At 31.5% G+C, this 27,206-nt stretch overlaps 1 protein-coding gene across 6 annotated transcripts in view; it reads left to right on the top strand.

Annotated features, from left to right (window-relative positions):
• Positions 1-26,799, top strand: part of LOC148180249 (sodium/potassium/calcium exchanger Nckx30C-like) — a 104,087-nt gene extending 77,288 nt beyond the window's left edge. For all 6 annotated transcript variants that reach the window (XM_088032877.1, XM_088032849.1, XM_088032840.1 and 3 more), the window contains 2 exons: positions 2,225-2,477; positions 22,025-26,799. In XM_088032877.1, the coding sequence (XP_087889003.1) occupies positions 2,225-2,477; positions 22,025-22,265 (494 nt within the window). In that variant the 3' untranslated portion in view covers positions 22,266-26,799. The remainder of the gene's footprint in view (positions 1-2,224; positions 2,478-22,024) is intronic.
• Positions 26,800-27,206: the final 407 nt, after the last annotated feature.

A 27,206-nucleotide genomic window follows, 5' to 3' on the forward strand; every position in this document is an offset into this window, starting at 1 on the left:
GCAAAAATCGAAAGAAATTTAGTTCAGGCAAAATAGAAACAAAAATTTCAAAAGCTCAGAATAATTTCCATTAGGCTGATTTTATTGTTCCAAACAAAATGTCGAAAGTCCCCATCTATAGGTGTGCTGCTAAAAAAGTTACGCGTTGGTAAATGTCAATGAAAACAAATCTTGGCGAATATCTTGTCACTATAATACTTGTCATTATAAAAATTGTACCTTATATAATTTGCCACAAAAAAGATTTCGTAATATTTTTCGAAGGAGTTACCTTCGTTGAAATATGAAAAGATTTTTGAAAATTTCAAGAATTTTATTCTTTTGTGCACAGTCAAAATACAAAACTGAATGCCTTTTTTTATATTGAGAAAGCATTGAGTGAACTTAACTCATGAAATTTTTCAGCAACTTATGAAATTAATCTTCTGCAGATTCTATTTCATGGTACTACATCGAAATGTGAACGACTTTTTCGTTGTCATGGATTTTTCTATGAATTTCTATAATGTAAACCAGACTTTGAGCAGTGGCGTTCTTTTCGATTTTTCTCAAAACATTTTATTTTACCTATACAACTCTTACTAATCACCAGCCACTGCTCTTAGCGACCGATTTTTATCAAATTTTGCAATAGCACTTGGTTTTTAGTTTAGTTTTAGTTCAATGTTTAGCCGATTTTAACTAACTACAGTCATCAATAATTGTCATAAATGACAATTAGTAGTGCGCCTATGATTTAAAGTGAAAATTACGCTAGACAATTTTGCCGTACACATTTCGTTGCCGTCGATAGTACTCACTTTCTTCAAGAATTTTGTCTAGTTTCTGAAAGTCTGAAAAGAATTCTATGCATATCTTTGTTAAAGTCGTAGAATTCAGACTTTAGACTAAGATTCAGGTAAGATGAACCGCGGCAATTACCACATACTGTTGAAAAATAAAACTTAACTTTTTCATATAAAATTAAATCTATAACTCTTACCATTAATACAATTACTTTTTACTAGTTTATTTAAACTAAATTAAAACACAATTTTTTCTAAACGGTCATTTTAGTCTTCATGCGTCTTCATGCAATAAGTTTGTCATTACCAATATATTAAATTGGTAACGCACAATGTTTTTAACCTTGTTGTCACTGTAAAATCCGTAAAAGTTCTTTAAAGCAAAAATGGTTTTACTTTGTTTAAGTCTGCTGTGAGGTTGACTCCTAGAAGTACTCACACCTTCCAAATCAATCGTTTGTTTTTGCTGCAACAATATTAGAGTACAGTACAATACAGTCTAAAGTTTATCAAAAAGAATCTAAGAAGAATCAAAAGAGAATTTGCAGAGTTAAAAAAAAGTCTTGAGAAGAATCTAATAAAAGCATAAGGAGTCTTGGAAAACAAAAATTCCAAAGAATCCAAAAAGTTTAAAAAACAGCATAAAAATTGAAAGATAATATCTACTAAAATATAAAAATAAATGTGTAAAAATCAGAAAACAGAATGTAAAAGGAATCTACAGTGGATGCAGAGATATTTTAGGTAATTTAGTGAGAACCGAAAAAAATCCACAGGTTTTAATAAAATAAAACTAATGAAATTCTAAAAATAAAAAGGCGGATCTTAAGCCTCAAAAACTTAAATCTGTACTTTCTGCTGGTAATAACTAGCCGATACCAGATTTTTGGTAAGAAATGAATCAATGTAAGTTCAGTTTTCAACTGCGAGTAATTTTAAATGACATTCAATAGAAATCAAGCGGAAATATACCACTGAAACTGTCAAATATCGATTAAATTATGTAACACATGTCCGATAAATCTCGTACGAAATGGATCACATTACGCCGTTTTTTTTTAGGATGGATGAAGAATTAATATTTTTTTAACACTCTTTATCCTTGATAACGTAGAATTGATTACCAAGCCTCTACGTTCTTCAAATTGTTCGAAATTATCTGTTATTATCTTACAATTAGCCACATTTAAAATATCATCAATTCTCGAACGATTCAAAAATAACCGACACGTTCTCTAGGGTAAAAATCCTTTTGTAAAAACAGTGCGAATCGGTCTTTAAACGCCCTATAAAGTCTTCTCAGTTGTTTCCTTGCACACTTTACAGACACTACATTGAATTTGATGTGTTATTTAAAGCTGCCATAACATGGAAAACCTCGCCAGGCTTATGAATTTCTCAATATTTTTTCTGTCCGTCACTAACTTTCGTTTTTTTAGGTAAAAAGTTCTTCCCTATAACGTTCATCGGAAGTATAGTTTGGATCGCTGCGTACTCGTACCTGATGGTGTGGTGGGCAAACATCGTCGGCGACACCGTCCGGATTCCTCCGGAAGTTATGGGACTGACTTTCCTGGCTGCAGGAACCTCAATACCGGACCTCATCACCTCTGTCATCGTGGCGCGGAAGGGCTTCGGCGACATGGCCGTTTCTTCCTCCGTCGGCAGCAACATATTTGATGTTACCGTCGGGTAAGAGAACTTCTCTCTTATCTCTAAAAACAAAATGTGTTCTGCTTGCTTCTAATTTCTTGAAAGGAAAAGCTGTAACCGTAACAAACATTTTAGCAAAATTCGTATGTGCAACTTCTAGTTGCTTTTTCTTAAATAGAATCCAAAATGTTGTATTTTATAATTTACCTTTTTATGCAAAATATTAAGAAGTGAAAACTCTCGACCACGTTATGATAAAGCCTATATTTTTGGTGCAAATCAATTAGCGCAAATGGGCGGTGCATCTGCGGAATTCACTAATGACGCTTTGGGATGGGCTTTATTAATTAAACCGCGTATTTGACAGGTCTCTTGCTTTTAACATCACTTGACGAAACAATGGCCGGTGATAGTCATATGCGTGATGAGCGATCGATAAATTTAACGCTCACTTGAGCGCTTTCGCCAATCGGTGAACATTTTTGATTTTAATTAAGTGTCCCTGAGATTGTTTTATGGACGCAATAATTAGAGTCATGCAAAACGAATGCATTGTGGTGGCGATGGAATTATTCAGGAGGGGTTTAGCTTCATCACGTTTATATGACCTTTTAGAGTTTGGAGTGGTTCTGTGATAGCTGGAATATTAACTGTTCAACTACAATGTTATTATCAAGAATATTATTATGTGTGGAGGATTCAGAAAGTCTGGGGTTATTTATGTTTTATAACTTTCGAAGAAATTGCCGTGGATGCTTCTTATATGAAGGGTAAATTCAAATTTGCCGGAAACAAATTGCTCATATTCCACATTAAAAGAATTTTCATACCTATATCATTATTGATTATAGTAAAATGTTGAATTTACATTTTCTAGTTAATATCTAAACCTCATTTTTCCTGCAGACAATTTTTTGCAGACACAAAATTTAAAATTCGGTTCTGTGATTGGTCGTTCAGCAGAGCGAGTTAAACACGTATATACGTCAATTTTCCTGCAGAGAATTGACCGATTTACAGAAAATCAGTTTTAAAAATTAGCAGGTTTGAAAGAGATAAGTTAGATGCCTATAGTAAATACATGTGAATTTTGTTCAATAGATGGCTCTACAAGCAACTGTCAAGTTTTTTACTGATTGCACAATATCATGATGACAAACATAAAGTTAATAACAAAATACTAGCTAATCTGCCCTAAAAATTACAGAACCAAGTTTATTAGAGATTTAAATTTAGCCCTGCAAAAATACTCTGCAGGAAAAATCAGGTTTAGAAAACGTACCTATATCAAAACTCTATCGAAATCGTCAAAATTGAAGGAATATTGGATCGGCCAACTGTTAGATTACAAGAATAAATGATACTTCATTTCACGTAGTATTTCTTCCTGTCATAACAAAGCGTCCTTTAACAGTTTGTTATACGTACAACTAAGTGCAGATAAATCTTCTACGACCTCACTATAAGTAATGACTTTATTGACGAAGTTTTAACACAAATAAAATCCCAACGATATAACACCTGCTCTATTACCTTTTTAACTCTACAGGACAAGGAGGGTGTGCGATTGAAAGCAAAGAGAACGATACTATTGTATTGTATAAGCAAGAGCGCAAAAGAGGAAAATTAAAAGACAATTAGCCCAAAAAAAATTGAAAAATCGAAAATGTCGTTTCAAAAGCTAAGTAAATCTTCAATTTAAAAATTTTAATTTATTTAAAGAAAAAATTTTCCATAAGAGCGTTTTTGTTGACTTGGAAAGTATTTGAAGGATTAGCCGACCAAAACAAACCGCCAAAAAATTCTCATCTTAAAATTTGCCACTTTCCTTCATTGTACTTCAAACTAACATACGATTTTTTAAATAAAGCAATTTTCTTATACATATTTTGTTTTGGATTAGACACAATGTGAAACAATTGAAAGTTCCTCACTATTCAGCCAAATATCAACCCAAAATTCAGATTTTTTCGAAATTTTCAATGGAATTTTCTAAATATTTATATTTAGATGTCAACGTCGTCATTAAAATTAAATAAAGTAGGTACGGAAAAGCCTTTTACAACAAAAATGGTCAAAATGACAATTATGAACAAATTAATTAATTCAATTCAAAATTTTGAAGAATATAAAAAATTTGAATGTGAATTTGAGTTGAAATTCGTCCCAAATACGAAATTCAAATTTTTCGACGATATTAACGAACCTATCAGCTTGTACTTTAAACTTACAAAAACCCCATTACTCTATTTCGACAAAACCTCTTTTTTTGACGTAACATATTATATAACCATTTTTTATTTAATCGCACGTCATGGGAAAACCATATGAAAAAATTAAATTTATATTTTTATGGATTTATAGCTCTAAACAGCAAAAAAACACATGGGGCTGCAGCTTAATTAATATACAATGCATTATTGATATCATTGTATTTTCAATATTTAAATCTACAGTGTTAACAACGTATGTGTATAAAACAAAAAACAAGTAGGTGCACACAGGTCGCCCACTAGTAGATTTCCTTTGTCAAATCGTAAAAATAATATTTTTAAAAGACATCATTAAAATTACAAGTTAATTGATTTTTATTTATGATTTATTGATTTAATCATTTATAACAACTGAATTATTGTAAATATTTATGAATCCTTCAAAAAAGTTCATATTTTCTTTATTTACATTTGTAGCTTCACAATTTGTATAAATTAGGTTTGATGTGCTTTTTGATGTTGTTGCAGCAGCACTGCTAGACATGTTTATTTTCAATAATTCATCACGTCTTTGTTGCAGGAGCTTGTCGATTTGATTTTACCCAAATAACCAAATAATTATAAAATTAATAATAATAATGTCGGTATCTTAATGTAATATGCAAAACTATGGACAGATGGCGCCACCATAAATCGGCCAAAAATGTTTGCGACCAGAAAAGACTTACTTTTAGGCCGCTTTTGAATCGCCTAAAAAACCTTGTGTGTATCACGGCCGAAAAAGAAACACTTTTTGGTCTTGGTACACAAATAACTATTTTTTAATCAATCTCTAATTTCTAACTAGAGATGTTGTGACGTAGAAACAGATCTGCCAATCATTTTTGCGTATTCGCTATCTTTCGAGTGGCAAAAACGCGACGTCAAATGCAAGATTATGTATGACTCAGTTTACTTTTCTTAACTCAAGGATTTTTCCAGTGGCGTACCAATAATTTAAAATTGCAAAACTCTTTATTCTATATGTGAAAAACGGTCAACTTTCCCGCACGAACATCACTGAGAAAATGGTAACAGTTCAATTCTAGCTGACAAGACCTTTTCCGCTCATTTCTTGTCAGTAGAATCAAACATTCAATGTTACCAGTAAAATATACTCCTACAATAAGAACATTATACAGGTGGTCCACAGTACGCTTTACAGTTTTCTGAAAATCTATAAATGATGAAAATTGAGAATTTTATAAAGAAAAGTAAGCAAATAAGATAAATATTCACATTTTCGTAACACATACGGTTATACCGGAAATAGTAGTCAACTTAACATTTGATTTGAATTTATTTACTGGATAAATTAAGCTATTATACATATAATAAACCGACACTCTAATTGAAAAATAATATACAGGAAATAATTTATAGACTTTAATATAGCTTTTTTTCCAGAATTTGATCAAAAATAAATGACAACGCAAAATTTAATTTTATGTCAATCTATGATTGAAAATATGGGGTGTTTCATTTGAAATAAAAACGTTTAATTTACTTTGAAATAACCGAAAATTAACTGACCACAAATCACAACCTGTACTTATTATATTATTTTCTAATTAAAATAGCGGTTTTGCATAGATCAAGGCTTTCATCACTTGTCTTGGGAAAACTCCACGTTTTTTCTTACTCGTTTTCAATTATAAGTTATCTTTCTATGTTGAGCAAATTGTTTTTTTTTAATTCAAGATCTTCTTCACAAAGAGACTGACAAAAATATGTTTGAGTTCAATTCGTCATATCTAAACCTTACTCATGTTCCCAAAAATTTGAATTTCCATTTTTTTCAGTTTTTGAGAAAAATGTCATTAAGCTCATCGTAGACCAACCTGTATAACAAGTTTTATAAACTTTAGTCCCGAGCCTACCTAAGCACCAGCGTAGCAGACCAAAACGAAAGTTTACAGAAGTTTATAAAAGCGGTACATACTATACTTTTTCTACGACCCTGAGTTATTATTAAAACCTGTCAATGTCAAAAGCGCCAACTTCAGACCGTGACCTAAAACAGCGCGACTAATTTTAGCTTCCTCTTTAGTCACGGCTTAGGAGTCGTATACAATACCTACACGACGCCTTAAAATGGGACTTTAAATGACAGGAGTCGAAAAAATATATAAATTGAAATAAAAGTTTAAAAATCATTCAAACAGACCTACACGGTTTCAACAACCTTCGTTTCGTTTTTAATTTGTCTCTTCTACACAAAACGTGCACGACCCTTTATTGACTGACTTTATTGACTGATTGATTGCAGTACCTAGTAGACAAGACCTCTAAATTTCCAATACTGTTGTTTGACTTGAAGTTCACACTTTATTTTATGTCTCCACCAGATCTAAAGAAAAATTTATAATGTATAAAATCTCTTTGAAAATTGGTACAGAAATTTCGTTCCCATTTGTAAAAATGCTGCACCCTTCCACTCGCAATCGTATAAAATCATACATAACAAAACATTTCCCATTTTTAAAGAATATTTGTGTACACATGCGTATTGTGCGACAGAAATTCAAATAATAAATTGCACCTCAGAGCCGTCAGCTCAGATTTTATCAGTTCTGGTATTATTATTTCTATTTATCTTAAATGTGTTCTTGCGGCATTACCGCAGTGTCATTTCTTGTGCCAAAAATGATCTCTTAATTAAGCACTGAGCGCCCGTGCGGAGTTTAAATCGATACGTTCAGATCCGGGCTTCGCAGGGTACATTGCCAGGGGAGTCCTAAACGCCTTGGGGTGGTTTTAACCGTCCGTGTGTGCTTCCTACGATAATAATATAATTCGATTTACGCCTCTGATTTACCGTAAAATATCAATCATAAGGAAAATCGCGTTTCAATCCGCGCGAAGACAGCTCTAATTAATCACGAGCTTTCGACTATTATTCCAAAAGTTGTTTATGTTAAGGGAAAAGTTTTCGAAATGAAAAGAGTCGTCGAGTTTGTGCTCGCTGCTCATTTTTCATCTTGATTTTTGAGGTTCAGACGAATTCGTGAGTTGCTGAATGGATAGATTTAAATTAAATCTGTTGTTTGCGGAAACAGCTGCGATGCAGCAGAATCTGAAATGTTGTGAATATTCATGTGGGAAAAGCTGATGGCATCGAGTTAAAGCAAGAGCACAATATCTAAATTCGTCTTGTAATTATTACTCGTATAATTAACTAAACTGCGCGACAAAAGTTAAGGACGTTTAAACCACCAATGTCTTGCCACCAAAGTGGATAAAATATTGTCATCAGACACTTATTTTTTACATATCTATGTAAATTCTCTTTTTATTTCGAATTAAAATGTTTACGAAAAGCGAGGAAAGAAAATTGTTATGATTATAAAGTTGTAACGTTTATGCTCATCTGCACATTTAAGTAGACTGTGCGAATTTGTGAAGGCGGAGAACCAGTCAAATAAAAATAAATAGTGAGCTTAAGAGACAATTTTCATAATTTAAGAGCTTTGGAAATGATGCGTGAGAACTAAACTACAACGATATTGAAAACATTTGGTGTGGAGGGTATAAACGACAAAATAATGTTTTTCATGATAGATAGAACATCATGACCATTAAAAAGCTTAAAATAGAAACAACGTTCTAAAAATAACAACAAAATTCAATAAATGTAACACCATCCGGTTAGAAATAAGCAGTGTCAAGTAGGCACTGTAATTTTAGTGTTGTTGATCAAGTTGTACTTGATAAACGAGTATAGCAATACTCCATCAAGCAGGCATTTCAACGCTTGCTTAATGACAAAATTTCTTCGAACGTAGACCTAAAATTCCAAAGTTTAACTTTGTTGATCACACGGTATACAGAAATAGATCTTTTTCTGATCACAAAAAACTAACGCTCGAATCATATTCGAACAATAATAATTTCAATCAAACGCGGATTAAAGGAATTACATACCGATTTTCCCATGTGGAAACTTGCAACGAATACACAGCTATCGGTTTGACATTTCAAATTTATATTTCATTGAAAATATAAATTGATTCTAAAATAATTTTGCGACGTCAGAAAATGCTTTAACGATAATTACAAATCATACATTTAACTCATTTTACTGAATGCACAAATACTTCATTTTATAATTAGACGTGCTATTCTACATGCAGTCAATAACGTCGTGTAATAAAAGAGAAAAGTCTCGTGTTTCATACAAGATTTTGCCTAATTCGCTTGGCTCTTGTCGATATGCCCAAATGTTCAAAATTACAAAATTTTTGACAAAGCAAGAACGATTTTTGTCTTGAAGACGAACCACAATTTCTCAAATTTTCTATAAAATTTCGTAACTGTGGCAGTTTTCACTATGTGGCTACAAAATTATAAAATTTTGGAACAATAAAAAACAATTTAAGAATTTTTTTTCGAAACGAATACAAAAATTCAAAATTTTCTATAAAATGCCGTAACGCTGCTGGTTTAATGTTAAAATCATAAAATTTAGGTTTTTTATTCTTTTTGATACGCCTACCAACTGTGCTACATTACAAAATTTTAGCGCAAAAAAGAACTTAGAAATTTTTCTTATCGAGCGAACCCGAAATTTCCAAAATACCGTAACTCTGACAGTTTAATGTTAAAACTATAAAACTTTGAAGAATTTTTGTTTTACATACGCCTACCAACTATACTAAAATATATAATTTTAGAATTAAAAAAAATTATTTTTGAAGGCAAACCCGAAATTCCCAAAATTTTGTATAAAATTCCGTAATTCTGATAGTTTTAATGTTAAAAGCTTACAATTTTGAAGTTTGGTTATTCATAACACAACAACCAACTGTGTAGAATTACAAAATTTCAGCAGAAAAAACAACTTTTTTAGATAAATCCGAAATTTCCAAAAGTTTCTATATTATTCCGTAACTATGTTATAACCAATTTTGGCTATTTATTTTTTTTGACAAGCCTACTAACTGTGCAAAATTACGAAGTCCGAATCAAGTACGATTTTTTTTCACGAACTCAAAATTTTCTACTAATTTTTAAATTTTTACTGTTGTAGCCATCAAATTTTGGGTCTTTATTCTTTTAACATATCTACCAACAATACAACATTTCTAAGTTTTTTTGTTTTTAGTATTTTTTTTCAAGACAGACACAAAATTTTTAAAATTTTCTATCAATTACCGGAATGTTGAGAGTTGTAAAGTTGGGATTATAAAATTTTGAAGCTATATTATATTTGACACGCTACATTATATTTGACCAACTGTGTAAAATTGCAAAATTTTAGAATGAATTATTAAAAAAAAAATAAGACATTAATTAGTGTAACTAAGGTCATTTTAATGTTAAGATCACAAAATCTTGAGGATTTATTATCATTGGCGCACGTACTAACTGCAAAATTTTAAACGTAGGAAAATATTAAGAAATTTTTATTTCCAAAACGAATACAAAATTTTCAATTTTTTTTTATACAAGGTGTTTATAAATGTTTCTAGCATCAAGCGTGGCTATGGAATTCCTGTCGTACACTATTTTGCCGCTTTGTTTACATAATGAATATAACTATCTTGAAAATTATTTATAATGTTACTTACTTCAATGACGTTTTAGTTATGGTTTTGTCCCCAAGTTTTTAATTTTCAGGTTTTAAACCACAACTGGGATAGTTTATTTCTCAAAATTTACTTTGCTTCATGTTTGAGGTTAACTGCAAATATCAGTTGACAAATCGAAACTCACATTTGTAATGAGCGGCAAATTTCTTTGACATTTCATAGCCACCCTTGATGCTAGAAACATTTATAAACACCTTGTACATGCTGTTTCATACACTGTAAATGGTCAACTTTAAATGGTTGTAACTAGAATATTATAAATGCCTGAGCATTATGCAATACGGCAATCAACTCAGATTTTCTGTAACTGTGGCTGTTTTGATGTTATAACCATTCAATTTTAGGTATTTATTCATTTGACTTGCCTATCAAAACGAAACGAAAAACGAAATTACATAGTTTTAAACTAAGTACTTTTTTTTTAAATTTGATTTTAAAATAAACCCGAAATTTCCAAATTTTTTATTAATTACCATAACTGTGGCATTTTTAATGTTGACATTTTAGAAATTTTTGGATGTTTTTTTTGACTATCAACCTACCCAACTGTAGAAAATTACAAAGTTTAAACAAAGTAGGATTTTAAGACGAACCCAAAAATTCCAAAATTTTCGGTAAAATTCTGTAACTGTGGAAGTTTTAATGTTAAGATCATTAAATTTTGAGTATTTAGTATTTGCACGCTTATAAACTGTGCAAAGTTACGAAATTTTAGCTCAAGAAATAACAATTAAAATTTATCTTTTAGAAACAAACACGAGATTTCACAAATTTTATATAAAAATCCGTAGCCCTGTCAGTTTTAACGTTAAAACCATTAAATTTTGACGATGTACAAAATTTGAATTTTGGAATAAAAAAGTAGGAAGTTTAGAATGTTTCATTTTAGGACCAACCCAATAATATACTGATGTAAATTTTCGGGCAAATACAGATCCCATTTCTCCGAAATTTGGACAAATATCAAAATGGGGTAAACTGAATTGAATGTCTTTGATGGCAAAAATCCACTTTTTGCAATATCATTTCGACTATTTTTTGTTAAAAGTGTGTTAATCTTGAAATCATCTTAGATATATGAAAGGTAATTCATCAAAATTCCAACCTGTTGTGGTTCCTCAAGACAGCAGCAAACTATTCAAACTGCAATTTTTAACGTTACTACAAATGCGAACAATAATAAACTGATAAGAAACCTCGACATTTATTTAGTATTTAGCTTTTTCTCCATTTTCGAACATTCCCTTTGGAACCCCATCTTGATAGAAATCACACAATGTCGACTTTTTTCTGGGGAAAGGCAAACAAATCGTCGATAACAGTAATAGAGCAGTGAAGAAGTAAAGAGTTGTTCCCGAACTAGGCCAAAGGGCAACACGAAAGGTGCGATTTTCCTGATCGATACCGCTCACGAAAACCGACTCTCTTATTCAGCCATTCTGCTAATCTGTTTCTCCCAAAAACGACAAATTTCCACCACACTATCATCAACTTTTTTTTTATATAGAAAGTCATTTCAAGATTTCGCGGGGGGTGAAAAATGCCCTTTGAAAAAACTTTAATCAGCGCTCTTTCTTTTTATTTCTGCTGACTACGTAAGTAGGTGCTCCACTGCTTGCTTTTTCATAAAGCCATGGATGTGGAAAGGTTAATTAAGCAAGATCTCCTCCGGCGCTAATTCTTCATAAATGGATAATGCAGTAATTTCGGTAAAATTGTGGTTTTTCAAAGTAGTGGACAAGATTAATTAAAAATGTACGATTTTTATCTCCTTCGCCTTATAATTTTAATCCTTTCATTCGCTTTTATAATTTTTGTTTGGAGTTTATGTTCTTATCCTCGTTAAGTCGTAAAACTTTATATGTCCAAACATAAAACCGATCCTGGAGATCGCGTTTCAATTTTGAAGTGGAATATAGGTCACAACTTCATCAAAGACCGTCAATACTAATAAGCCCTCGTGTAAAGCAAACTTTCTAAACTGAATTATGCAAGTAATGTACACTTTACGATTATCTATACCAAGACGTTGTTAATTACCATAAATTTCAGAATAATTGCCGCTAATTGCTCGTGCACTGATCGATTTTTACCCAACACGTACGCATTCGTTTCACGACCAATTAGTCGCTACAGAACGTAATTCTCCGGCTTAAAATATCATTTCCAGATTATTACTGCTTTTTGTGATTTGACGAAATTTGATTTCGACTTGAAAAATTGCCTTCTCTCACAACAACGGGGTTAATTTCAACGACAATCAAATCTTGTGCGACTAATATAGTCTCTTTTCATAGAGAATGCTCTGAAAACTCACCACACAAAAGCGTTTCAGGTCATTTCCAGTCAGTCGGATGCGTACAAATTCACTTTTTATCGGGAAAAAGGAAATTGCTAAACTGCGGTTTTTCGTTTTAACACACTTTTTTATAATACGAAATAGTAAATCGATGTCTAGCTTATTGGGGGTGCAAACTTAAGTTATTTGTATGTATTCTTTCAATGCAGAACTTTGCGAAGAACCCAAAACTGTGCTCCAAACTGTCGGATTAACGACAGATAGGAAGATGCTATTGTCTACACCATTTTTCCGCATTTTTGTTGATAACAAATTCAAAAATACAATTCTTTCGAGAAAAAAAAATTCCACTTTTCAAACTATGTAGATCTATTGCGGCCAATATCTAGCTTAACACATTTGTGGAGTCAATTGAGGTTACTGGTACTTATTTACGCGGAATCCAAAAACGGTTCTAATTTTTCTCGTACATCATCAAAAAACCGAACTAGAAGCGATTGAAGTTTGGCATAGTAAATTTTAAGTCCCTAATTTTGTTTCTGTTTTGTACCTCCGAAACTAAGAAAGATAGAAAAATTCTGCTTTTACCATAGTTTTTGTCGCACTATCGTTTCTAGATATGCGTTCTTTTGCTTATCACCAATTCAAATATTGATTTTTTTTTTTTAAATTTTTCTAGTCTAATCGATGAAACAAATGATTTTTGTTTTTTTTGAACTACTTATGAATTTGAAATTTGACCACATGATAGATTTCGAACTGCTCTTTCAATTGATATATGTAAAACTCGATGATATTAAACATCGTTTTAGCTCCAAAAAAACTTCTTAAAAATGACCCACAAAATACCGCTTAAAAATCTATTCCGATTGTATCTACCTTTTTTCTGGAACTAACTTAAGTTGTCGATACTCATTTTACGCAGAATTTCACGCAAAATCCAAAACTACGCTTACTTTTCCGGTACAAATAATTGAATTAAAAGCTATTAAAATTTTGGGTATTTTTCAAACGACAAAAGTTTTGAAGGTCCGAAATATATTTCCGGAATGATGCCAGATAAAAAAAATGCTGTTTTTGTCATAATTTTCTCGCATTTTTGTTGCCAAGGATTCTACCTTATATTAGGGATCCCAAATTCAAAAATTTTATTTTTTTGAAAAAATTACAGTCGAACTATGTAAAACTATTGCGGTCGATATCTAGCTAATTTGTGAAGCAAACTAAACTTACTGTACGCAGAATTTCACGAGGGATCCAAAACTGTTCTAATTTATCTCGTACGTCAACAAATAACCGAATTAGAAGCGATTGAAGTCTCTTTAATAATAGTTATTTACAGTCGCGTGCGGTAACTTACATTTTACAGCGCGAAATCAGTTTGAAGCACGACGGCGTAGCCGGAGTGCTTTAATGATTGAGCGCTGTAAAATGGTTAACGCACAAGAGTTGTATTAAACTTTTTGGCCGAAAAACTTTAATTTAAATAATTGGGTTTTTCAAAATTCATGAGAATTGTCACATCTGACATTTAAAAAATTATAACATCTGTCAATTCTGTCAATTTTGTAGTTGGTGCACAAAAAAGTACACAAGATGAACGCTGTATAAAAAATATTTTAATATGACTTAAAAAATAGAAATATTGCCTTAATTGGGATAATAACTTAGGTAGATACCATTTTAGTGATCAATCTTTATTATGGTAAAGTGATTTTAATTTATAAACACATCAGAAGAGCAGACGATTTGGGCAATATTTACCGCACGGCGTGTGTAAACGTTCACGGCGCTTGTAAATATAATGTTTCCGAAGATGTCAATTGAATGTTAATTTGACGTTTACAATTCATGAGGCCAAAAATAAATTATTATTATTATTTAATAAATAAATTTTTTTTTGCTCGATGTCTCAGAAACTACAACAGATAGAAAGATGCGGTTTTCGCCATTATTTTTCTTGTCTTACTTATCCTACAATCAAAGGTTTTTTGTCAAAAAGAAGTTTTTTGTCCCAAAAAAGCTTCTTAAGAATGACCGTAAAGCTTGTTAATACTCATTTTACGCATAATTTCACGCATAATCCAAAACTAAACATTACATATCCTGAACTAAAAAATTAATTATTAAAATTAAGTGGGTTTGAAGTTTCCGTTAGTAAATTTTAAATTTCAGTAGACAGTAGACAACTGTGATCCTCCAGTGTTTCTTTAAGACAAATAAACGAATATTTACAGTTGTAGAAAAAATATAGTGTAAAACTCGCATGGAATGTCTATTTCCCACATGTATGAATTGTCGTATTTCCAATTTTATTTAAAATGAAGTGTTCATTGATAATATTAAAATCTAAGCTAAATTTCGAATTACTCGGTATATTTACTTAGCTATCAGATACTTCGCCGAATTTGTGCACTGCATTTTTGGGCCAAAGCGTTTCATTTTCTAAATGTCGAAAATTGAATAATTAATAGGAATTTGACCAGCGACTTTGTGATATCTCGTCATGTGATCAAGCCATTACCGACTATTTTAAGAGTTGTGCGTTCATCGAAAACGAAAAAATTAAATTTTCAACAGATGTTTGTAAAAGCTGCAATTTAAAATCTGATACTTAATAATTTTTTGCACATATTCATTAATTAATAATGACACTTACAATCATAACTTTGCCGCTTTAACATTAATGTATTAATGCATCGATTCCACTTTGATTCAGACATCACAAATATCTACCTACTTATGGTATTGACTGTTTTAAATAAATATTTATTCAATGAGTTATACACAAATATTTAATATATTACAGTTTTATCGGGTGATCAATACTGATGTCGATTGGCAGAGGACCTCACCTTGAGCTTCATTCACTTGTTTTCCTCCTACAGCCTAGATTGTGATAAGAACATCATTAGATTGAAGCAATTACAAGAATTCCAATTTAATTTTAAATTGTTCGTTTTCACCATTTTTATTTTGCTTTGTTTAATTTATTTGACAACGTGCTGATCCATCAGAGACATTCAAATTAATTTTCATGGTTTGCATTCATTATTGATCTTCTGATACTTATCTTAAATCTAAATGTATTGCTCAATAGTACTGTCTAATATTTTTTCCAAGCATCGATTTCAAACAAACAGACACACGGATTATTCGTCTAACTCCCCGAATTTCGTTAGGTTCCGTTGCAATAATGTGACTGACCAAATTTAATAAATTTTTACGTAAAAATATATTATGTAATAACGTTATTATCATTACATAACCCTTTTTTTTGTTACACCACTTACATTGACACTTGTGGATATTATTATATAACAGCAGAAAGAAGATGAGCCCTTAAAAAAATTACGTACCAATAATAAATAAGTAGTTAAAGTTTCCAACAATACGAGTACTTACAAAGAAAAACTCATTTTCCCATACTCTGTCAGATTGTCACCAAATTAAAGAAGCATTAGCAATTTGAGAGCAAATTTGTTTTTGTTATTTTATACCGATTATTAATAAACTTGGCATTTGGTTGTAAAGCCATCTATTAATCAAAATTAAAATCTATTTGCTATCTATACTTTTCCAATTCTGCTGATGTCTAAAATTATCCTTTTGAGTACTTTCTTCAGAATAATGTGCTGAAGCCAAAAAAAAATTAAAAAAAATCCTTGTCACTTTTTGGTGAAAATAATTGACTTGAAAGGTCAGTTCTTTCGCTCAATTTCACAACAATATGAAACGTTTATTAGCAAAATAACTCGTAATAACAAAAATTGATTTAGCAACAAAGTTGAGTGATGCTAAGAAAACGCTTCTAATAAGGGAAAATTGCGCGTCCATGTTCCATGCATTGGAAAATTAAGGGACATTACAGGAACGTTACGCTTACGAAATAAAACTTTTATGTAATTCAAAGGTAACAGAGCTTGTGATTAGCAGAAAATCCATATGTGAACTTAATTTGAACTAAATATAACTAAAATTATTTATTTTATTGCAATATGTCGACTTTACTTGAGATATTTGGAATGTCACTGAAATTATACATTTTTCCTCATCAGATTTGGTCAAACTGAGTTAAATGTAATATGACTTGAAAGACCTCATCAAAATCTAAAAGTGTGTACTATTTAATCTGAATCTAACCCTAATTATTGAATTTATCGCGACAATTAGCATTTGATTACAATTTTTTTGAGTACCACATAAATAGTGCGTTTTTTTAACATATAGTCAAATAATCAAGTGTAAAACCAATCGAAAGTAGCTATAAAAATCTACAAGTTAACTTAATATGATCTCAGTCGATCTAGAATTATTGCTTTCATGGCAAAATTTCGACTTCACTTGGAAGCCACTTAAGTGATATAGGTACATACATAAGACTAGGGCCAGTTTCATAATCATTTTAAAGTTTCTTTAAAATTTTTTCTAACACTAATATGTTATACTGTTTCTATGGTGCATAAGAACTCACCCTTTATATTGCTCTTAAAATACGCTTTTTTTTATAAAGTACGTTGCCAATGGCAACGTATCTTATAGAGTTATAAAATACGATTCAAAAATTCACTTTATTCATTTTGCTTACATTTTTCATAAAAGTTAAAAGTACAGTAATTGAAATTGTTAGAACTAGCACATTTCTCCCGTAACATCGTTAATGTGTTTTCAGCTTCTTCTGCAAATATTTCATTCACAGTTGCTCTTGTAATAGCCGTTTCATTGTTAAACTCTCTTCCAGCATATTCTTCTACTTCGACTACTTCATTCCCAATGGCGCTCGTAGTATTAGATGTTCCATTCCCAAAAACTTGTCTAGCTATCTTTAATTTTCTCCCAGCGACTCTTCAATATAAGATTCTGCTACTTTTGCAGATTCCCATCCTCCATGTCTTTTCAAGGACGTAATATCTCCCCCTACATTGTAAATTTTATTATATGTTCTGAATAATAAACTGACTACTCACCAGCATTAACAAAAAGAGTCGCCGAAGTGCGGCGAAAACAATGCCCAGTGTAACTCGATGGATTTTCTAGTTTAAGATATGTTGCGATTTTCTTAGGAATTGCCCCAAAGGTGTTGATTCCCACACATTGGCAGCTGCACTTTCCCTTATTGTAATGTAAAAAAAATCTTGTAGGTGATTGTATTGGGCGCAAAACAATATAACATCTATATAATTCGATGGGATTAACCCCAATACCTTCACTAACAATGGTGAATCGTCGTTCCTTATGGGTTTTAGAATCCGGAATAATGACATTTATTGTGTCACCACAATCATGTACGTCACTGAATTCCATAGCGGCCAATTCGGCTTTTCTACAGGCTCCAGCAACTCCGAAGATCAGTGCAACCTGAAAAATTTCATAAAATTTATGTCTAAGTATAATTTATTCCTTACTTTGACAAATAAATATTCCCCTTCATCCGCTTGTTGTAAAAATGTTCTAATTTCCTCTTGTGTCAAGACCTTGGACTTTTTACTGCGATAACCAACATTTAAATTTTTTAAGAAAGGAATAACAGCACCAAACTTGTCAATTTGTATATTGTCTTTGGCTTTTAGTGTAGCCTTGAGCATGGAATACTCTGGCCACAATGAGGCTGGTGACACCTTTTGCGACTAAAAAGTAAATGTATTAGTTTTTCAAAAATGTTCCATTTCTATTTACGCACTTACCCTCATATCCAGGAATGCCAAAATGACATCTTCCGTTACTTCCGTGATGCCATTCTTATTTTTCCAGTCATGAAATGAATGATACACTTTCTCGTAGGCGGGTTTTGATTTTGCTTGTAACAAATTGCCCCGTATTTCCATACCTTTTTCCTTAATTTTTTGAGGAACACTCGCACATTTTAACCGATGCAAATTGTTTTTTTCACAATTTGTTTACTGTTACTAAAGGAAACCTACCACCGCATCCTTTACCCACCACTGTTTGACACATTTTGCTACAACTAAGAATTTTTTAATCAAAGAAGATTTTTCATAAAACAAGCATTAGTGTTAGAAAAAATCTTGAAGACAACTCGTGTTTTATAGTTAAAAAATCTCGTTCTATAAAATCCTCGCTCGCCCCGCTCGCTCGGATTTTAACTACGAACTCGATTTTTAAACTCTCTATAAAACACTAGTTGTCTTAATAGCTATAAAGTGAGTTTTAGCCATAGAAACATATTTGTAACAATACTTTAAAGGACCTTTAGTTAAAGCAGCGATGATTATGAAACTGGCCCTTATAAGTCAAACTAGAATAAATGCGACATTAAAAATAAAGCATACCAAAGTTTGAAAGTGTAATTTAATCTAAATCTATCCACGGATATCGAATATCTTGCAAAAATTATGCCTACCACACAAATATTGAATCCTAAAAAAAGCACGCAAATTAAGAAACTTTCAAAGCACAATTCACCATGAATCGAATTTCATTTCAAGGTTCAGAAAAACAAAAAAAAAATAAAATTCAAACTGTCATGTTATTTATTTTAGCAATCCGTCGAACACCTGATACAATATTCAGATTCTATATTCTTTATGTTTGTAATTTTTACATTCTTTAACATCCAATTTTTAAGACTTTGATGCTTTTTCAAGTTACTCGGTTCTGAGATTCGCATTCTTGCAAGTTCTAGTGTTTTCGGTTCTTCGGGTTGAAGATTTTCTGATTTTGAGGTTCTATTTTGAGTTTGCAGTTTTAGTTCGTTAAAGTTTTATTGATTTTTCCCTTTTCTTAAGTCAATTTTCTCTTTTCTTTTCTTAGACGCCTAAGTTCACGCCTTTACAATTTTTTATTTATTAAAATTAACGATTCTCTGCACTCATGGATTCGTCATTTCTGGAGAAGTTCCCTCCACGATATTGCACATATTTTGGATGTTTTGAAGACTTAAATTTTTGAGTTAGTTCTTTTGGACTGTACAAATTACGTTTTGTTTCCCACCAAATTTTGTGATTTTGTGATCGGGCATCCGCATGATATGTCCTAACTAGCTTATTCTTTGTGCTTTTAATTTCTGGCCAATTCTTGTTTTTGAACAGTTCAAACTTCATTCCCTGTTCTGTGCCTTGATTTCCCCAAATATCTTTTTTCTATTTCGCGTTCATAATGAAGATATTTCGATACGCGCTTGAGCGTATTTTGGTATCGTAATGAACCAATCCCGTGCCAATATTTCCAAAAACATATATTTTTCTTAGGTTTGCAGCAGACGGTTTCGTCAACCTGCCGTCAACGTTGACAATTTAGATTTTGGTTTTGTTAAACCTTGATAAATCGATCAATACACTATTATTTCTTGTTGTACTTGGCTTAATAATTCATCAGAGAAAAACTCTTTGGATGCAAGAGGACCATCATGATCATGATCAACATCTTCGCTCTCTTGGCTCCCTTGCGCTCCGGTAACCTCAAAACGTCACACCTGTCAAACTGACTGAAATTGGATTTGGCTACTAATTTTTTCCCGAACATTTTGCAAATGCCAACTACTCTAAAATTGCCTAGACTTAGAAATCAAGTTTTTTCGTTTAAAATAAGGCGAAATAGAAAAAATAGCGTATGATACTTGTTCATAATGCTCGCTGCGCTCGTCGTGTCCTAAAAACGTGCGTGCGGCAAAATGTTCATTATGAAACGCGTTTCATAATATACTATTGTAGCATATTTCTTTCCCAAATTTCAAGTTTTTCTTCATCTACCTTATTAAGTGTCCAAGTTCATATGTTCGAATCTCCATTGCCTGCAGGATGTTACTGATCCTGATGCTCTACTTCTCTTCAATTTTCTGTTTACAATTTCATTTTCTTCTTTTGCTTTACTTGTTCTTGCTCCTAGGTACACAGTTTTTAGTTTGACGTAATTGTCGGTCTCTGAAGTGCTTGTCGCTATTCCATATATGCCGTCTTCTATTCGTTCATTTTTAGCCCATTCTTTGCTGCATCTAGTTCCAATTTCTTGAAGCTGTTTTCCAGTTCTTTTTTTTGATCAAGTAAGAAGAACCAGAGTTGTTGTATTTTACTTTTTCGAATGATTCCTAGTTTCTCTAGCGCTTCATACATTTTTTCGCGGATAATTGAATCGTATTCTTGATTGTAATCCATAAAAAGCAAAAATAAAGTGCAAACTCAGGTTTTGTTCGTATTCTGAATTATCTTCTGAAGGTCGCCAAAATTTGTTTTTTTTTTCGAGTTATACAGTTGTTGTTGCAAAATATTCTTAAATCCTTCTATATTTCTTGTCAACTTGCCAGCTTTTAAAAAAACTGAGTTTAGTAGAACAATTATATAAGAATAACTAATCCTGTAAACTGGAGGCGTAAAAAAAGTGCAATAAAAATTCATTCTAAGAGTAAACTTTTCCAAGTTTTTTTTAAAAATATGAGGATATTTTTGTGATTGATTTATTGAGTAAGGTAAAACTACTTTTTGAGTCCTTCGTGACAACGTGTTATCCTAGGTTGCAGCTTCCCGTTCAGATACTTTTTAATTAAATTTATAAAATAATAGTGTTAGGTATTTGGTGTGCCCAGTATTAGATAAAATCTACCTATCTCATTTTTCTATAGTCGGCATAGGAGTGCCCATTATTGGATGACGATATTTTTCGATTCGTTTTGAACTTTATAGTCTTCTTTTAGTTAACTTTTGTTTACTAAATCACTTGCAAAATCTATTTTGCTTTTCCATGTGTTCTTCCACATTTCGGTACACCACATACCTAATTAATAATGGGCAGTGCCGATTATTAAATAACCAGCATGCCTACTTATGATAAAATTCCCAAATAAAAATTTACATTTAACATTTATTTAACACTGTTTGTATCTAATTTGAGATGGTGAAATGTACTTTTTAAAAAAAGAATGATAAAATAATGAGAAACATCCTGTCAAAATTCATTTCCCCTCAGTAATGTGTTCATATTTCATACCAAAGTAAGGTTACTACGACAGAATATAAAAAAATCCATTTGGAAAAGAAAGCGAAAAAGAAAATTGTCTAAGAGTCGAAAAAGACAAAGGAAATTGAGAAAGAAAAGACGCAGAAAGCAAATGTGCTATTCTGAGCCAAAAAAAAAACTAGGACAAAAAACTTTTACAATAAATAATTTTTGTTAGAATAACCAATTTATACCAATTTACAATTTTGCAATTTTGGTAATCCTCTAGAGTGTTTTGAAATGGTGCCCACTATTAGTCGAGAGATTGGCAAAAAAGGTGCCCATAATTAGCTTAATTCTGTGTCTTGTGACTTTTGATTTACGAGATTTTAACATTATCTAGAGGTTTACTATTTTTACATCAAATTATAGATTTTCTGAGAAAAATGACAACAATCATACAAGCGTAGAACCAAAATAAAATTTTATACAGCTTTTTGAAGTTGAGAAATCTACTTATGGTTATTGCTAGTTTTACCCTATGAATGATTGCAGGTTACCAGTGCCTTGGTTGCTATTTGGCATCATCTACGGCGAGCCCGTAGAGGTGACTTCGGCGGGAATGGTGTGCTCCATAACCATCTTGTTCATGATGCTCCTGTTCGTCATCATGTCGATAGCCTGCTTCCGATGGAAGATGAACAGAGGACTAGGTTTCACCATGTTCTTGTTGTACTTCGTCTTTGTGGCAGTGTCGCTCATGTTCGAATACGCATATATAGTGTGTCCCGTTTAGAAAGCCATCATGCACGACATTAGAGACTCGTTTTAATAGCCATTATTATAGCAATTGTACTGATCACACTTTCAATATAAATAGCTGATTGAAATGAATAGCAGTTTAGAAAGACATCCGTATTTGCGCCGGGTCCTCGCCGGTGACATATCAAAATACGTCATTGTTGCCGCCACCAAATTCTCAATCTTCGTGTAACAAACTCTCGCAGTTGCAGACGAAAACGCACATCTTTGAAACTTGGAAATTTGGACAAGACGAAGCACAAATTGCGAGGGTTTGGTACGTTGAAGATGTTCGTAATGCACTTGTTATTTGAATGACACTGTACAGGGGAGGGCCCGGAATAGTTTTAAACGCTATTGGTGTTCAGCGGATATATGCACAAAAAAACAAACAATATCGACTTCCATGATAGTGTGTGGACTTTAGATAGTAGAAATCTCCCCGACCATGATAGCAATAAATATCTATTAACTACAATAGATTTTGAACTACTGTTTTTTACAAGGGGGATGTTTCGTAATTATCAGAGAAAACGAAATAGTCATTGGAAGTAGAGCATCTTTTCATTTTTCTTTTACGGATAGCGCGTAGTTGTTTCATTTCAAATCTAACAATAAGAAAACCGAGGAAGACTAGACCTGGCAAACGCCCAAACTCTCTTTGAACAAACGCACACAACGAACACCCAAAGAAAGCGGTCATCAAGATCACAATACTAGTCGAGTTCAAAGACTAGTTTGGGCAAGGCTGTAAGTTACAACTTCCCGAAATATGTTGCACTGTAGTATCAAGTTATAGCGCAATATACATATCTAGATTGTAGATATATTTTAGCATAGTTATTGTGTAGAAAGCATGTAAATAAAATCATTGTTTGGGCACTTGAGATCTTCGCGGGTCATTGCTGAAAGTGCCTACTGTTCATTTGTTTTACCCGATGTGATACAAAAACAAAATGGGATATGTAAGTATAAATGAAGATTTTAAAATCACACTCCTTTATTTTTAGTTTGGCGTTTCTTTCACAGTCTTTCTGTTGGATCATCGCCGTCGCGAGACCGATATGGCCAACACTTCTTCTAGTAAACAAATTAGGCGGTCGCGTTTTTAGCTTTTGCAGTTTCTTATATTAAAATAAAAATGATAAAAAACTAGTTTAGGTCTATTCTGAATAATTTTAAGTTTGGTTTCCTTTACTCAGTCAAAACAAAATTAAACTCTCAGGGAAGTTAAAAAATCTCCTACGGACTAAACAATTATAGTAGATAGACATACAGACTAAAAAAACTCTTGAAATGAAATGAAAAGTAAAGTCTAGTTAAAAAATTTAAAATCTTTTACAATCGTTCTATTCTCACGTAAGACTAGTCAACTAATTTTGGGAACTGAAAGTCGTTTCCAAAAGAGAATTATTGTCCCCTGATTTTTAATCCGAAGCCCGTTTTGTATCATTAGATCTGAATTTTGAGATATTTTGAAAAACAGATGTTTTTTTAGTATTCCAGGCAAACATTTATTTTGTTCAGTTTTACCCCAAAATTTTTAAGTCATGAAACTTGTGAATACTGCTCTGAAAAAATTAGAAACTAAGCTTTTCGATGTACTAGAGAAGTTGGTTGTAGGGTTAATAGTTTTAAAATATTTAAGAAATTTAATTAATTTTTGTATGCATTTCTGCATATAACTAGTATTATTATTGCGATTTTTTATTGCAATGCATTAATAAAAAGATGAAGATCTTGCCTTTCTGACACGTCAACAAATGCGTTCTTTCTCTTATCGTTTAAAAGTTACAAACCAAATAAAATCAAAAAAATTAAAAAAATTAAACTTTGTTTTAAGTAGTACTTTCTTGACTCATATCAAGATTTAAAATAATTTTAATAAATCCGGAATAAAGCATTTTAGAAATGTGTTTTTTTTTAATTAATTTTACGAATATAAACGCATATTAAAACCCGAGAGTTCTTTTTAGTTCTATAAAACAAGTTTCTTGTGCAATTTTCATAATTTGACTATTAAATGGATTTTTTTAACAAATATTCCGACGTAGCTATGGTACCCAATAAAGGTATTAACGCATTTAATTCGAAAACAGTTTCTTAACACACTCAAAACGAATGCGAAAATATCCAAAAACTATAATTTTGTGGATATTCACATTAAATTTTGAAGAAAATATAATTATCTTTTTTAATCACACGACTTTCTTTGCCATGTTACTTCTAAATGACAAGAGATAATGACGTGTTTAACACCGCTCTAGAAAGCAGAGATATCAACCTTTACAATGACGTTTTACATTAGGAAATCAAAATACTAATTTAGAAGTTGTATACAAAAAAGTTAAAAAAATTTTAAATCTGTTCTTTTTTTGAAAATTTTTTGATAAGTTTTTCTTAAATGTCTCTACTGACAACTTATCTAGTTGTTTTCCAAAGTACAATTGTTCTCTAATTCTGAACCAGTTTGCTCCATTAGATCAGAATTTTGAGATATTTTGAAAATCAATTTATCTATTCCATGTAAACATTTATCTTTATCTGTTTTACCTTATTGTCTCGAAGTTACAGTCCAAACAACATAACATTAAAAATAAAAAAAAAACAAAAATTTTAAAAATTTGTAAATTTTTTCGTCTTTATTTGTGATAAAACGCGTATTAACACACGAGTGCTGGAAAAAATGAGTGCTTTAAAGTTTTATAGCACGCTATTTTTTTTAATTTGACTAATTTAACAGATTTTCCGATTTTCCTCTGTTAAGTAACTTCTAAATGACAAGTGAATAACATGCTTAACGCCGCTTTAGAAAGCAGAGATACTAACTTTTACAAAGACTTATTTATTACATTAAAGAAATCAAAATACTAATTTAGAAGTTTTATACAAAAAAAAACACAAAAATTTGTAAAATTCTGAAAATATCAGTTTTTCTTAAAAATCTTTACCGAGGACTTTTCCAGTTCTTTGGAAAGCTTATGCATTACAAAGTCTAATGATTTCGTAAGTTGTGAAAGAAATCGGAAAAAACACTAAAAGAATATGGTAGAGTCCTAACCTGATTGAACTAAATAAGCCTCAGATTCAGAATAATGTTTTTACCAAAATTTGTTGACCAGTGTGACATCAACAATTTGCTACCAACACTGCAATTTCAAAACTATGTAAAGAAGCTTGTGCCAGCTCGGTCTCGTGACATCTTCAGCCACATAGCAAGTGCAATATTGCGTAGTTTAAAATGTAAGTGATTACCTCAAGTCACTGTGAGCGTCTCTCTTGAAATTGTAGCCTAGGCTTTAGAATAACTCAAGCGACTTAATATACATAATTGTAATAATAAATTTCGGAGGCAGAATTCAGATCTGATTGAACGGCTTCTCAATTTTTCAATCTATACATATCTACCTACGAAGTTGTTTTGTGATTTTAAAAATTTGTGATTCTTGTAATAGTGTCTCGCACGAAACTGCAGAGTTTATGTGCTTAAAGAAAAAGTATAATCATTTGCTTCGACTGTACATCGAGTATTTTCTTTGAGGATGTTTAAAACAAAGCTTGTGACTATCATAGCGCACATTAGTTTTCGAATTTTTTTTACGTCGTACCTAAATTTGTTGATAGAAATTACGAGGAATAACTGTGAGCGATTAGGATCGAAATTTTAGATTTGAAGCTAATAAAAATTATTATAACTAATCGTTACGATGGAACAAACTGTAACACGCAAAAATAGTCCAGTAGTGTAGGCATATCATATTTCAAATTCCTGCTTAATATTGTTAACCTTCTAAATACTATTATATATTAAACACATCTTTAGAATTTAGAGTTATTTAGAAACTATACTCAAGATATTGTTATAATATTGTGGATATATACTTATACCTTGTTGAAACTTGACATATATTTATTATTGTTTTCTTTGGATATTTCTCCATTCCATCAGAGTTCATATTGATTCTCGCTTATTTTAGATTGTTGTTGAATAGTAAATACTTATTATTGTTGATTGAAATCTTTGCACTTATGAGTTCGAGAGCAATGAACTATTTTCTATTATTCATCATAAATAAAGGAGTGATTAATTTGTAATTAGTCTTGTAAAACATTATACAATCTCTTCAAACCGATGCCACCAATATACTTATTCACTGTAAAATAATAGGAAAATGTACTTTTTGTAGATCTTTAATTGTAAGGCAGGTGACAAAGGGAAATATTTGTGTGTCTTTAATGTAGAATGATTGCTTTTCAACAAACACGTAACGCTATGGAAGACAAACATTAAAGATACGAAATATTTTGCATTTGTTGAGAAATTTTCTTTTTGTAATAAAGTCATTTTTAAGACATAAATAACAGAGATTAAGATTGTTAATGGTGTATCTAGTAGATTGTTATTGCTAGAGAATTTTTATTATTATAGTAATGTAATATTGACGAAACCATTTCATGGTATGTTACTTTTTGCCGACAATATAATATGTATATTAAAGAGACTCTCATTAAAACCACTTCGAATTCAATTTATTTTTGTTTTACTGCTTACACACCACTTCATACAACAAGCAAAATATCTATAATTTTATTCCTTCGTCTTTTTATTCCACAACTCCAATCTTTATCACACCCCAATCGCCATCTCGGCCTCATCTCCTTTCTTATTTCTCAGCAATCTTTTCAAACTTAAAGTTTGATGCTACTTCTTTAAAATTATACATTCTAATTTTAACTTTTTTGATTCACAATACGATTGTTTGTGCAGCTTGATCTATTTCAATATCAGTATATTCTCTAGTGTCATCTTGGCCTTGAATAAATTCACTCACACTTTAATTAACAACTTTATTTAACACTTTGTATTGCACTATTTACACTTTTCGATACCATCACTAATATCCAAGGTGGCCTCACCAAAACCCATGTCTTATGA

The sequence above is a fragment of the Gnatocerus cornutus genome, chromosome 1, assembly GCF_029298725.1.
Source record: "Gnatocerus cornutus isolate USDA-ARS CGAHR chromosome 1, icGnaCorn1.1, whole genome shotgun sequence".
Taxonomy (NCBI): domain Eukaryota; kingdom Metazoa; phylum Arthropoda; class Insecta; order Coleoptera; family Tenebrionidae; genus Gnatocerus; species Gnatocerus cornutus.